Source organism: Triticum dicoccoides, chromosome 6A (genome assembly GCF_002162155.2).
Source record: "Triticum dicoccoides isolate Atlit2015 ecotype Zavitan chromosome 6A, WEW_v2.0, whole genome shotgun sequence".
Classification (NCBI taxonomy): domain Eukaryota; kingdom Viridiplantae; phylum Streptophyta; class Magnoliopsida; order Poales; family Poaceae; genus Triticum; species Triticum dicoccoides.
The window spans coordinates 615,417,020-615,429,476 of NC_041390.1; the positions used below are offsets into that span (position 1 = coordinate 615,417,020).

General features: G+C 51.6%; 1 protein-coding gene across 2 annotated transcripts; it reads right to left on the reverse strand.

The window, feature by feature from the left end:
• Nucleotides 1-4,416: 4,416 nt before the first annotated feature.
• On the reverse strand, nucleotides 4,417-6,890 carry LOC119314653. 2 transcript variants are annotated; one of them, XM_037589363.1, is made up of 6 exons: nucleotides 6,784-6,890; nucleotides 6,609-6,704; nucleotides 6,246-6,527; nucleotides 5,347-5,478; nucleotides 5,090-5,265; nucleotides 4,417-4,876 (listed from the first exon to the last, which is right to left on the reverse strand). In XM_037589363.1, the coding sequence occupies exons 3-6, from the start codon at nucleotides 6,287-6,289 to the stop codon at nucleotides 4,626-4,628; spliced, it is 603 nt and encodes a 200-aa protein (XP_037445260.1). In that variant the 5' UTR covers nucleotides 6,290-6,527; nucleotides 6,609-6,704; nucleotides 6,784-6,890; the 3' UTR covers nucleotides 4,417-4,625. The 2 variants fall into 2 exon arrangements, with proteins under 2 accessions (XP_037445260.1, XP_037445259.1); XM_037589362.1 differs by lacking the exons at nucleotides 6,609-6,704; nucleotides 6,784-6,890 and having other exon boundaries at nucleotides 4,417-4,882; nucleotides 6,246-6,463.
• Nucleotides 6,891-12,457: the final 5,567 nt, after the last annotated feature.

Sequence of the window (12,457 nt, forward strand, 5' to 3'; positions counted from 1 at the left end):
GAGATACGTACGGACGGCGGCGCGGGACGACGACGGGACCGCGGCGCAGGACGACGACGGACGGCGGCGCGCGGTGTTCGGGGCGGCGGCGGGGACGACGACGACGACGACGGGCGACGGGCGGCGACGACAGGAGCAGCGCGCGAGAGGTTGACGAAAGAAGTGGGGAGATGTAACTGAAATTTCGTAAGTGTTGTATATATAGGGTGAGTCTTTAGTACCGGTTGGAGCCACCAACCGGTACTAAAGGCCAGGCCAAGAGGCGGGAAGAGCAGGCCTTTACTACCGGTTGGTGGCTCCAACCGGTACTAAAGACCACCCTTTAGTACCGATTGGAGCCACCAACCGGTACTAAAGGCCTCGCGCTGCCATCCCAAAGTTTAGTCCCACCTCGCCAGGCGAAGGGCAGCCGCACTGGTTTATAAACCCAGCAGCGGCTACTTCTTCGAACTCCTCTATATAGCAGGCTTGTGGGCCTAAATTCTGCGCGCTGCCCTGTGAGTCTGCTGGGCCTTTAAGGCCTGTAATTGCACTCCTGTGGCCTAGCAGGCCCACAGGGCAGCGCCCGAATTTTTTTTCTAGTTTTTTTCTTTTCTGCTATTTTTTCTTCTATTTCTTTCTGTGTAGTTTTTTGTATAGTTTTTTCTTTTCTGTTATATTTATTTTCTTCTATTTATTTGTGAGTAGTTTTTCATCTAGTTTGCCAAAATTCAACATTTTCAGAGTTCATTTTGTAGTGATTTTCAATTTCACGGTCATTTTGTAAACGATTGAAAAATAACAAATATAATTTTTTTTCCTTTTCTGCTTTATTTTTCTTCTATTTATTTCTGAGCAGTTTTTTCTTTTCTTCTATATTTATTTTGTTCTATTTATTTCTGAGTAGTTTTTTATATAGTTTTTTTCTTTTCAGCTATAGTTTTTTTCTTTTCTGCTATTTTTTCTTTTCTGCTATTTTTTCTTTTCTGCAAAACTTGATGGTTAAAGTCTGGAGTTATAACCAAAGTTAAAAAAAAAGAAATGCCGACGTGCAATTAGTTTTTGCCATAACAGAAGAAGTCCGGAGTTGTAATAAGTTATTAAAAATAAAAAAGAGGTGCAATGCTCGTTAATTTGGTTCAAGCCTTTCGGAATAGTGTAAACTGCACTACGCATAGCTCCGTGCAATCTACCATATTCTTGAAGGCTTGAAGCTAAGCAACGTGAGCATTGAGCCTCTTCTTCATCGTCTCTGCACTCAGGGCTTATAAACCGCTCCTAGTCCCTCTCTCTTGGCGAGGTGGGACTAAAAAACAGCTTCCTAAGCAACTGTAGTACTGGTCACCCTTTAGTACCGGTTGGAGCCACCAACCGGTACTAAAGGTGGTGCGCTTAAAACAGTTACGGCAAATGAAGGCAGAAATGGTTGAAAGTTGATGGCGTCGCTTTGAATGGTGCATACTGAATGCACAAAAAGTCTGGAGTTGTAATAAGTTTAAAAAAATGAAATGCCTTTGTAACAGATGAGTTTAATTTCGTCCGAAACCTGAATACTTCGAAAGAGATTGTCCAGTTTGTGAACGAAGTGCATCCAGTTTTTGCCGTAACCCTCTCTACTTTTTTGAACAATCTATGTGGGTGAAATGATGATACCATGCCAAATTTCAACTTTTTCAGAGTTCATTTGTAGTGCTTTTCAATTTCCAGGTCATTTAGTTCTCAAAACAAATCATTGAATGCATGAAAAATAGCAAATGAAGACAGAAATGGTTGAAAGTTGATGGTGTCGCTTTGAATGGTGCATACTGAACGCAAAAAATATAAGAGCATTTACATCATGATCTTATATTTCTTTACAGTCTAAATTGTCAATATGATCATATAACATCAAAAAAATACTTTGATCATCAATGATCTTTGTGTGTACAATCTGAATTGTCAATATGAGTCATCAACGATTTATAAACCGATGAAGACTCATATTGAGGCCACAAATTCTACACATAGAGTTCAATGAAGACCAAGTGCTTATGATAGTTTGAGAAATAACATATTTAAGGTGGTAAAAGGCTTGTTAGGGGAGCGAGGTGGGACTAAAAACATCCTGCCACAACGTCATTAGTACCGGTTCGTGGTACGAACCGGCACTAAATGGTGATGGTGGGGCCATAGACTGACCACAGGCTGACACAGCCTCTTTAGTACCGGTTCGTGGTACGAACCGGTACTAAAGGTTCGCCACAAATCGGTACTATTGATCGCCGCCATGAACCGACACTAATATACACATTAGTGCCGGCTCTAATTCAAACCGGCACTAATGTGCTTCACGTTTGACCCTTTTTCTACTAGTGTCGGCACCCTCGATGGACCGGAAGTGCATCGGCAGCTTCTCGATGATGACCCGAACGTGCAGGTTGAGCTTCAGGAGTGCGGCGTGGTCGTTGTCGTGCCAGGGGGCAATGTTGAAGCGGATGCCATCCACCATGACGAAGCCACGGGCCACTGTGTTGTCTCGCAGCGCCGGCAGGTCGAAGTGGACGAAGAAGTCCTCGGGGTCGTGCTCCGTGACCCGCATCAGGTGCGGCGGGACGCGCACCTGCTCCTCAATGGCCTGCCCCACCATGAGGGGGTTGGTGATGCCCTTCCCACCGACGGCGGTGAGGGTGACAGCGTGGTGACGGAGGACGAAGACGGCATGGTCCATGGCTGGCGAGGAGACGACGACCTTGTTGCTCAAACGGGGGCGGCGCGAGGGGTCGACGTGGGGGACGCGGCCGCTGGAAGCCATGGCGACGGGCGGCGAGTGGGTTGGAGGTGGAGGGGCGGGGGTGGGGAAGCGGATGCGGCTGTGGACTGACTTGGGGGGCTGCCGGGGGCCGAGCCGCTCTTTGGCAGAGCCGCCCCGGCCTTTGTTTCTTGGGTTCTGCGGGCACTGCTTGCCGGAGTGTCCCTGACGCTTGCAAATGATGCAGCGGAAGGGATCTCTGCAATCTTTGCGGCGGTGGTGTGAGCTGAGGCACCGGAAGCAGAGGCCGTCGAACCTCTTTAAGAAGGCGAGCCGACCTGGGTCGGAGTTGGGCGGCCGTCGGTGGGCATGTGCCTGCGCGCGCTGGGGCGAGGCAAGGACCGCCGGATCTGGGGAGCGACGCCGGTTCTTCTGGGAGGAGACGGTTGTCCATCCACCGTCCATGCCGGAAATGGAAGCACTGACACGGGAGGGAGGAGCAACTACAACAGACTTAAGGCGGGGACGCCCCGTTTGGGGAGGCACGGCCAGATCCGCCGGGCTGGACGGGGCGGCCGCGCTGGATCCCTCGCCCCGGAGCAGTAAATGCGGCGCAGCGGCCGGATCTGGCGCTGACCGGCGCGGGGACGGGGCGGCGACCGGCACAGTGGATGGACCGCCGGACCGAGCAGGGTTAGGCACGGAGGCGGGTGTGCCCCATCCAGCGCTGCCCCCCGAAGAGGAGCGGGAGTGGGCTCGGGAGCGGCCCATGGACAGATGGGGTGGCGCCGGTGCCACGAGCGGGCAGCGACGGGGGCTGGTGGCCGCCGCGGGCCAGAGTGGCCGGCGGCGGGAGCGGAGCGGAGCGGAGAATCGTTTTTTAAGATAATCGTCCCAACATGGCTATTTGATTAGTGCAAATTAAAATTTTCTCTGCAGTTCTTCAAGCCTTTTTTTTCTCACATTATCACTTTTGATTTAGATGCTTAATCCTAGTGCCACTTCAATTGATGCTTTGTTGGGTCGATGATCTTCAAATGATGTACTGAAAGTGTAATCATGCTTCATTTGTGCACTGAAATAGAAGGACTGGTCGAAAGCACTCAAGATGGAACTCTAACTGAATGAATATTCTTCTGTTTTTCTTTCTAGTTACCTGCAATGCCACAATCTCTGTTTTCTGTACACATACAGTATATTTATGTTCGCTGAAACATATGATCTCTAGACAAGTCTTTCCAGATCTCTATGAAAACATGATCTGTCTGAATTGTCCATGCATGCAAAATTGTTGAAGCTGTATTTTGTTTCCTTCTTGATTTGTCTACGCATGCAAGTCCTTGCAGATATGAAAACATATTTGTGTAATGGATGATCATTTTGAATGCTCATTGTGGATTTAGTACTACTTCATTAGAACATTTGAGTTGACTCATGGGCCAGTCTGTACTCATGTGTTTGGAGCGTTGCAAATATGGGCCAGTCTGATCTGATATGGTCTGATCTGATCTGATTGACAGAAAAGACATAGCAGAGGCCAACCAGCCAGCCGGAAGTACTAGAATCAGCAGCAGTACTATGTCTCTCATTATGATTACACACATGCAAGCCAGGTAGTAAATGAAAGAATGAATGGATCTTGGGCTTCTCAGTAATAAAATGGGATGTGCTGATAGCTTAAGAGCAAAAGGAAACGAAGAATGATCAGGTCAAAACAAGTCTCACTGGACTGGGGGGCATTAAAGCCTCGAATTTAACAGTAGTAGTACTAGTTTCCATGCCGGGGGCATTTCTGCCACGAATGATTGATTGGGGGCATAAAAGCCTCGAATTTAGCAAGTCTGGGGGGCATTCCTGCCACGAATAGCAAGTGCATCAAACAAGACGAAACACCAAGCAAGACACCAGTTTGTGGGCATTACAGCCTGCCAAAACTCAGCCAAAGCGACGGGACAGCTTCTTGAGTTGCTTCGGATCGAATGAAAGTAGCAGCGCCCTTCTTCTTGACATCCTCGGGTGCCGGTGCAGCCCTGTTCTTGACCTCCACGGTTGCCGGTGCGCCGGGAGCCGCCGACGCCGAGCCGCCTGTTGGTGCAGCAGCAGCATCAGGCTGGGTGTGGACCTTGGTCGTGGGTGCCGCGTCTCCTGGAGTAGCAGTCTTGCCAACACCTTCACCCGAAATTCAATTCAAGGATCGATCATTTTCTACCAGTACACTGCTAGTCCACATTGTAAGAAACAATCAAAGGCTACTGTCTACATGCATAAACATTGCAAGAATCCTACTAGTACTAGTCACTGGCTAGCTACTGTACTACTTCTAGTAGTATTTCTATATCTGTAGAGAAAGAAAAGAGGGAGAGAGGAGAGAGATAGAGGTACCTTGCTGCTTGCGAAGCGTCATTCTTTCATCAACCTCCTTGGCGGCATCATGCACCACCGAATCCTTGATATACGGCCCCAAGCACGATGCAAAGGCAATGATGAAAACTGCGGTCGAACCCAAGAACTTGTAGGTAGTAGACACTAAATCCACCTTGGCGTTGACCATATTCATGCTGTAGCAAGAGGTCAAGTGAAGATTGGATTAGCAAGAAGCCACCAGACAATATTCATAGCAAAAGAAACTAGACTCTTACGCATTGTCCATTTCAAGACGCGCGATCTCCCCAAATAAGTTCCTGTCCACCTCCGACAGCACGTTGTAGCCCTCCCACAGGCGTCTAGTTTCTTTAAAGATGTCCTTCCTTAGACGATCAACCCCCGTCGCCCTGCGAGAGCAGCATGCCAAGACGGTCCTTCAATTGGTAAGACTTGAGAAAGACAAAAAACCCTCAAGAAAGAGCTGTTTTACGGCACCCTCCACTTCACATAAACCGTTCATTTCTTCAGGTCTAATGGTTTAGATTAAGCTATACTGCCGGTTATGAGCCCATCTTGATTTGTTTGATATCTGGTTCTACTGCAATTACGATCTCCAGGAGAAACCTATTGCCCTTGCATATGTTCTCTGAACTTTAACGTCTGATGAATGTTATGCTAGTGCCAATGCTTACTTTCAAACGCAAGTGCAACCAAAAATGGACATGAGTTGTGCACAGTAGCATAGGAGAGCACGAAGAGATCTACATTAGGATACGAGATAAACAGAAGACTCGACCAAGACGATGATAGGTGGGTTGGTTGACTTGGTGCCGTCGCCTTGGGGCTTGGGCAAAGTCACACGCAGATAGCGGTGTAGGTGGGATAGGAGAGGTCGGCCCAGAGGTAGGCGCATGCGACGGAGCTGAGGAGCAGAGAGGGAGGCTGACTGGCGACGGCGGCGTCCGCGTCGCTACAGACAAGCTGCGGCCGTGGAGCGACCCCGGCGAACTAGCAATCTAAATCACGCAAAAATGTCAATATTGCTCTCGACAATCAACGGCCAGATTTTATTTATGCTGCTCACCGCTCCTAGCAGTATAAGGTACCGTAAAAAACCTCAAGAAAAATCGTGCCTTTTGCTCTACGAGAGGGAGGAGAGGTTCATCGTTCTTACCCTCCGCTGCCGCCTGAGTTGCCCGCGGAGCCACCGCCCGCCATCCTGCAATGCCATTGTGCACGTCAAGAACAGAAAAAAAATGGCCTTTTGCAGTACACGAGAGCAGAACGAGATAGATGGACAAGGAAGGATTGATGGATTCTTCCGATCCTCCGAACCGGAAGACCCCCACGGGAGATCGGCCCTTTGGCACCCAGACGGCGGCATCTTATATGCGTAAAAGTGGAGAGCCAAGGTTACCTCCCACCGGAGTTTGACGCGCCGCCGGATCCGGTCGTCCTGCGACGTAATGTTGGTCAAGTTCAAATCTTTTGCCCCGAGATAAAAAGGAGCGAGGAGAGGAAAGGAGAAGAGAAAGACCTGGCTCCGCCGGAGTTGGCCGCCCCTCCGGTCCCGCTGCCTCCGCCGGTGATCCCTGCCCCGGTGCCGGTGCCGGTCGTCGACATCCGTCGCGCCCTGAACAACAACAAGACCATGAGCACGCAGGAAAGAAAGAGCAAGAAGAAGAAGGAAAGAGGGCAAGCAGCAGACGTACATGGCGATGCGCTTGCGGAGGAGTGGAAAAAGGGCGTTCCGGAGGGAGGAAGCGGCCGCCATTGCTAGGGCAGAGGAGGTGCCGGTGTGGGTGGGGGTAGGTGGGATGGATTGGGATGGGCGAGGGGAGGGGCTGCCTGCTTTATACCCCCGGGCCACCGTCTCCTCTCAAAAGATTTTCCTTTTTTTTGAACTCTACTCCATACAGCAACTCCCTTGGATACCCCGCCCGCCGCTCAAATCTCAAATCAAACAGTGGTCAAACTCATTTTTTCGCTTCAGTCCATCTCCCTCCTTTTCTTTTCTTTTCTTTTGGCGGATGCTAAGCCATCAAACACGCCACACACACTTCTTAAATTATCTCCTCGGATACTCATTTTCAAAACCTTAAAACCATACCGAAATCCATGTATTACATACATCAAATAACATGTACTACCCTAATCCTCGTCGAAAATGTCCACTATCTCCCTGCATGGCTCCGGGTAAATGGGCGGCACCCGTAACTCCGGCCCCTCCGGCTGCTTCGTGTTGGCCTCTGCCTCCGCCTTGATTCAGCGAAAAGCGCGTCGCTCGTCGCCCGTTCCTGCCGGTTGGCCTCAACATAGGCCTCATTCTTGAGTGGCCGGTTGGCCTCGACAGAGGCCGTCGCCGGTTCCTACCGCTTGGGTGACCGCAAACTCCGCCTCTGCGTCCTCCATGCTGAAGCCCATAGCCGGCGCCAGCTCCTCCTCCGGCTCCTCCGCCTCATCCTCCTCTGAATCCGTCACCTCCATCGGTACCGGCTTGTGCTCCTCTTATTTCTCTTGCTCGGGCTCCGGTGAGTCCGGAGGCAGGCCGGCTGCAATGCGGGCGGCGCGCCTAGCCTGGATCTCCTCCTCGATCTGAAAGCGGCGCTTTGACATTAGCATAGTGTAAGTTGCCTTCTTCTGTTGGGCCATGTCACACGGCGAGGGAAGAGGGAGGTGGAGGTTGAGTTCATGGCCGCGAGAGAAATGTGCACGGGCTAGTGGTGCGGAGAGGGTGGAAGAGGTTGTGGCTAGGGTTGGGACGCCGACCGGCTTAAATAGTCAGACTTTAGCCTCGGGCGGCGAGCCAAAGCGGCGCCACACAGCGTTCACATGCTTACCAGAGGAGACGCCCGTCAGACTATTGGGTTTTCGGGCGATTCCATGTGGGACCTAGCCGTCAGTCCAACGTGGCGTACGCGCCCGGTCGCGCCCAGGCCTCCACTTATCAACCCCATGTTTGGGCTAGATTTAAAGGTTGTCTCATCAGCATTATTTTCCTTTTTCTTTTTTTTGAATTCTACAACAAATCATATGCAGGCACTGTTCATCGAGTGGTAAAAGTTCCACCGATTTCTCTCTGCATTGTTTATACCCCTCCGTTTGGGGGCAGTTTCCCTTGGATAGCCCGTCCGCCACTTAAATCAAACAGTGGAAGTGGGCATTGGGCATTGGGATTCAGACTTTGTATTCTTTGTCTCTATCACCACTACACTGATGGCCTTAGTCCCTCAATCTGTGTTGGTGGAATTTTCAATTTATGCAACAAAAGAAGGTAGGGGACAAAAGAAGAACAAACTGAAACAAGGGAAAATTTTCCATTTATCATGCATTTACCTCCACCGACCTTGATCATTTTAGTCTGTCTAATGTATCTTTAACCGTTTGCAACCGTCCGATTTGAGAACCCTCTCTGGTGCATGTGTTCACACACTTTGATCGCTGTCCACCGCATGTTCTACCTCCTCGACAAGATGTGCGCTCAGGCCAATTCCAACGCACAAGCTCAAATCGTCCGCCCGCATCCGTTTGAGGGTAAACGGACACAAACCGCGGCCCAACGTGCAGAAGCAAACGGACAAATGTCCGTTTTTGGTCCGCTTTTCACCCATTCCCGGCCCTAAGTTTGGGCCGCGTTTGCGGACAAACGGACAACACGTGGACAAGCGAGAGCGCGCCCTTGTCCTTCCCTGGCCCACCTGTCATGGACACAGTCGTCCCACTTTCCCTTCATTTCGTCCAAACCTTCCGGCGCGCCCCCTCCTCTCCCTCCTCCATGGACGGCGACCCGACGAACCCCGGCGATGCGGGCGCAGCCGCGCGCCCTGCTGCGAAGAAGAAAGGTCCCAAGGGTCCCAGGAAGCCTCGATCCGAGTGCACACCAGAGGAGATCACCATCCTCGACAAAGAAGCGACGAAGAGAAGGGGACCGCGGGCAAAGGCGAAGGAGATGAAGGCGGCTACGGCCTACGCCGTTGAGGCCGACGCCCAAAGTCAAGCGCGGCATCTTGCCGACGTCGACGAGAAGGAATCCATCCTCGCCAAGGCGCATGCCGTTTCTCATGCATGGGTTGGCATGACCACCGCCGGCCATCCTCTCGGTCGCTACCATGGCCGCGGCGAGCACGGGATCGTTGGCCGGTCGTCCTCCTTAGTACAGGTCACCGAGCTCGTCTAGCACACCCGGCCCGCCGCCATGCGGCCATTGACAGGCATGGTTCTCCACGTCGCTGGAGGGCAGCGTGCTCGCTCCGACCATGCCCGTGGGTGTCATCGACCTCAATGTGACGTCGGGGTACGGCGGCGCTGACCAGACGTCCGACGGGACGCAAAGGAAGCAGTCCCGGCAGTTTCCGACGGCAAGCTTCGCCGGCCCCCGCAAGCTGTCTGCCGGTGTCCGACGACCCTGATTGCTCGGCGTTCATGGAGAGCACCATCTTCGAGGGCCGTGGGAAGGGCTTCCAGCACCTCGGCCAAGGCCAGCCTTTCGATCCTGACGAGACCCAGAGCCAGGACGGCCGCGACCACTATGAGGACACTGATTACGCCGTCCATGATGAAGAGGAAGAGGACCATGGCAACTCATGGCATGAAGATGATGACTTGTATTGTGAAGATGAGGAGGAAGAGCTTGACATTTTGCAAGAGCCATTGGTGTTTATCAATGAGCTCACCCTAAGGGCCGAGGCACAAAAGAGGAAGCAAAGCATTCGCACGGGGTCATACACCCAAAAAGAGGACAAATTGATTTGCGAGAGTTGGATTGAGATGGGGGAGGATCCGATAAGAGGTGCCGAGCAAAAGGGTGCCATCTTTTGGAGGAGGGTTCACAAAACCTTCCATGAGCGAAGGAAGTTTGCCCCCTATCAATTTGAAAGCACTCGCAGCATCAACTCAATCCAAAAGAGATGGGGGTTCATTCAACAAGAGTGCAACAAGTATTGTGGCGCACTTGAGAGCGTCGAAGCCTGTCCTGTGAGTGGCCTTGGCCTTGGTGACTTGGTATGAACCTCTTGCCTTTTCATTTTGTGTCCATTCATGTTGGCATGCTTTTCATTTTCATACATGTTGTGTCCTTCGCTATTACATTAGCATCGTCATCAATGACTATGTAGGCATTTCAATCTTTGGAAGCATTCAGGGCCCGACACAAGAACAAGCCATTCACTCTCACGCATTGTTGGTCGCTCATCAAAGATTGCCCCAAGTTCAAATACCAATATGCCGCTTGTAAGAAGAAAGGAGGGAAGAAGGTCGTGGCTGATGAGGGAGACTTGCTCAAGAGACCGAGGGGCAAGACAAGCTCGAAGGCCGATGAGAGGCGTGATGCGTCTTCCATTGCCTTGGAAGGCATTTTGGAGAACATGATGAGCCAAAAGGAAGTGAGGGATGAGAGAAAGAGCAAAGGAAAGGAGGAGCAAATGAAGATATATCTAGAGCTTCAAACGAAGAAGCTTGCCATGGAGGAGGCCGCGGAGAGGAGGAAGTTTGACATGGAGGAGGCAACAAAGAGGAGGAAGCTTGACATCGAGGAGGCCGCTCAACTCAAGAAACTCGAGATCGAGCCCACCATGATGGACACCAAAGCTAAAGAGGTGGCACTCGCGTTCATGAGCGTGGACATGACCATTATGTCGCCGGAGAGGAAGGCTTGGTTCGCTAATCGGCAGAAGGAGATGTTCGCCCGCGATGGCCTGAACTAGGTGAGGCCTCAGGTCGTGGCCGACGTCCGTTCATTTTGAAGGCTGGCTGGTGTGCCCGCCGTTGGCTTTGTTGCCGGCGTAAAAAAATTGTTCATTTTGAGGGCTGGCTCCTGTGGCGGCCGCTGGTTTTGTTGCCGGCGTGAAACATGTGTGTCCTTTTTGAAGGCTGACTCCTTTGCCGACCGCTGGCTTTATTGCCAGCATGAGACTGTAGGTCGTCGACTGTGTTGTCGGCCCGCATGAACTAGTGTGAACCGCGGCCGCGGCCAACATCCCTGGTTCTCACGTTTGCATGCATGAGGACAAGATGCGGCCAAAGATACATCCGTGTGTTGGGCGCCCGGCCAATGCAAACCCAAATTCGGGCGAACACGGCTCTATTCCCACCACCAAATAAATAGACGAAATTCGAAGAAAACAGACGTCCGTTTGGGGTCATGTGTTGGAGTTGGCCTCGTAGCATATCGAAGAGGGTGGCCGGCCGGTTGCATGCCACATCGTCCGTGTCTTCTCGAAGTTGACCGCCCGATGACCGTCCCGCTTCTTCCGGAACCTTCCCCTCCGGACTGGCTTCCCACGGTTTTCACATTATTTCCCGCCGGCTCCTCAGCCTGTACAATGGGCACACAAGCGTCATCGTCGTAGCAGTTCCACTCTTCCCCTTCCCTTCCCCTGCTTGCCCTCCCTGTTTTGGAGACACCGTGGATCATCCGAACAATGGCCCCATGGGCGTCGCCCCCATCCACACCTCGTAGGCCGGCACCCCGATGGCTTGGGGGCAATGCGACGGATGAAGCTGCGAGCGAGGAAGATGTGGCGCCGGTCGACGACGTCATGGAAGATGAAGTTGCGATGGAGGAAGGCGCAACACCGTTCGACGATGCACACATGAGGAAGAGGAAGACCCGATGGAGGAGCCGCCATTGGCAGACGTGCTGCTGGCCATCGCCGCCGCCACGAACCTGCCTCCGATGGATGAGTAGGAGTTGCATGTGGCCGCCGTTGTGAAGAACTCGTTCACCACCATGCATGATGCACCGCCAAACCGACCGCGAGACCTGGCATTTCGGCCTTCGCCGCAGGATGGAAATCTAGATCCAATACTTCAGCCGGCCGGATGAAGCCATGTTTTTGGGGTACGCTAAAGAACGTCGCATAGTCGCAGAGCTCCATGTGATTGCGGGGAGGGTAAAGGGGCGATCAAGGTACTAACTAACGCAGGACGACAAGCCGGGTTGAAGCCAAGATGATGGGCGGTGCAACTAGTCTAGACGTAGTAGTCAGAGAGCGCAAAAATCAATCTCTATATCATAAAGGGTCAACTCCTCTGTTATGTATAAAGTCGTGTGTATTAGCAGAACGAGCTTCTGAATCAAAGTTTGTACTGAACTCTCTTTGTCTGTCTGCAAGTCTTGCAAAATTACTTTGCATCTGTCAACAACATATCCAGTTTCATGGACGAAACTTGCACAGACTTAGTAACTTTCACATATCTTCAGACACGAAAAGCCAATTCAGTATAAGTGCAGCATATGTACCAGGTCAAACAGTAGTTCTTATAGAGAAATAGCTTAGAGCGATGCACCCTACTGGACAGGAAACAAGGAAAGCACCGATCAAAAGCTTGCAACAACGCATACATAACCTAGTGCAGCACGGCAGGACAAAATTAATGTTCTAACCT

Excerpts from the sequence above, each read along its gene's own strand:
- LOC119314653 (XM_037589362.1), bottom strand. The coding sequence starts at position 6,289 with ATGGCGGGCGGTGGCTCCGCGGGCAACTCAGGCGGCAGCGGAGG. Across the intron at positions 5,266-5,346 it reads CGTCTTGAAATGGACAATGC|CATGAATATGGTCAACGCCA; the intron begins GTAAGAGTCTAG and ends CTCTTGCTACAG. Across the intron at positions 4,883-5,089 it reads GACGCTTCGCAAGCAGCAAG|GTGAAGGTGTTGGCAAGACT; the intron begins GTACCTCTATCT and ends ATTGAATTTCGG.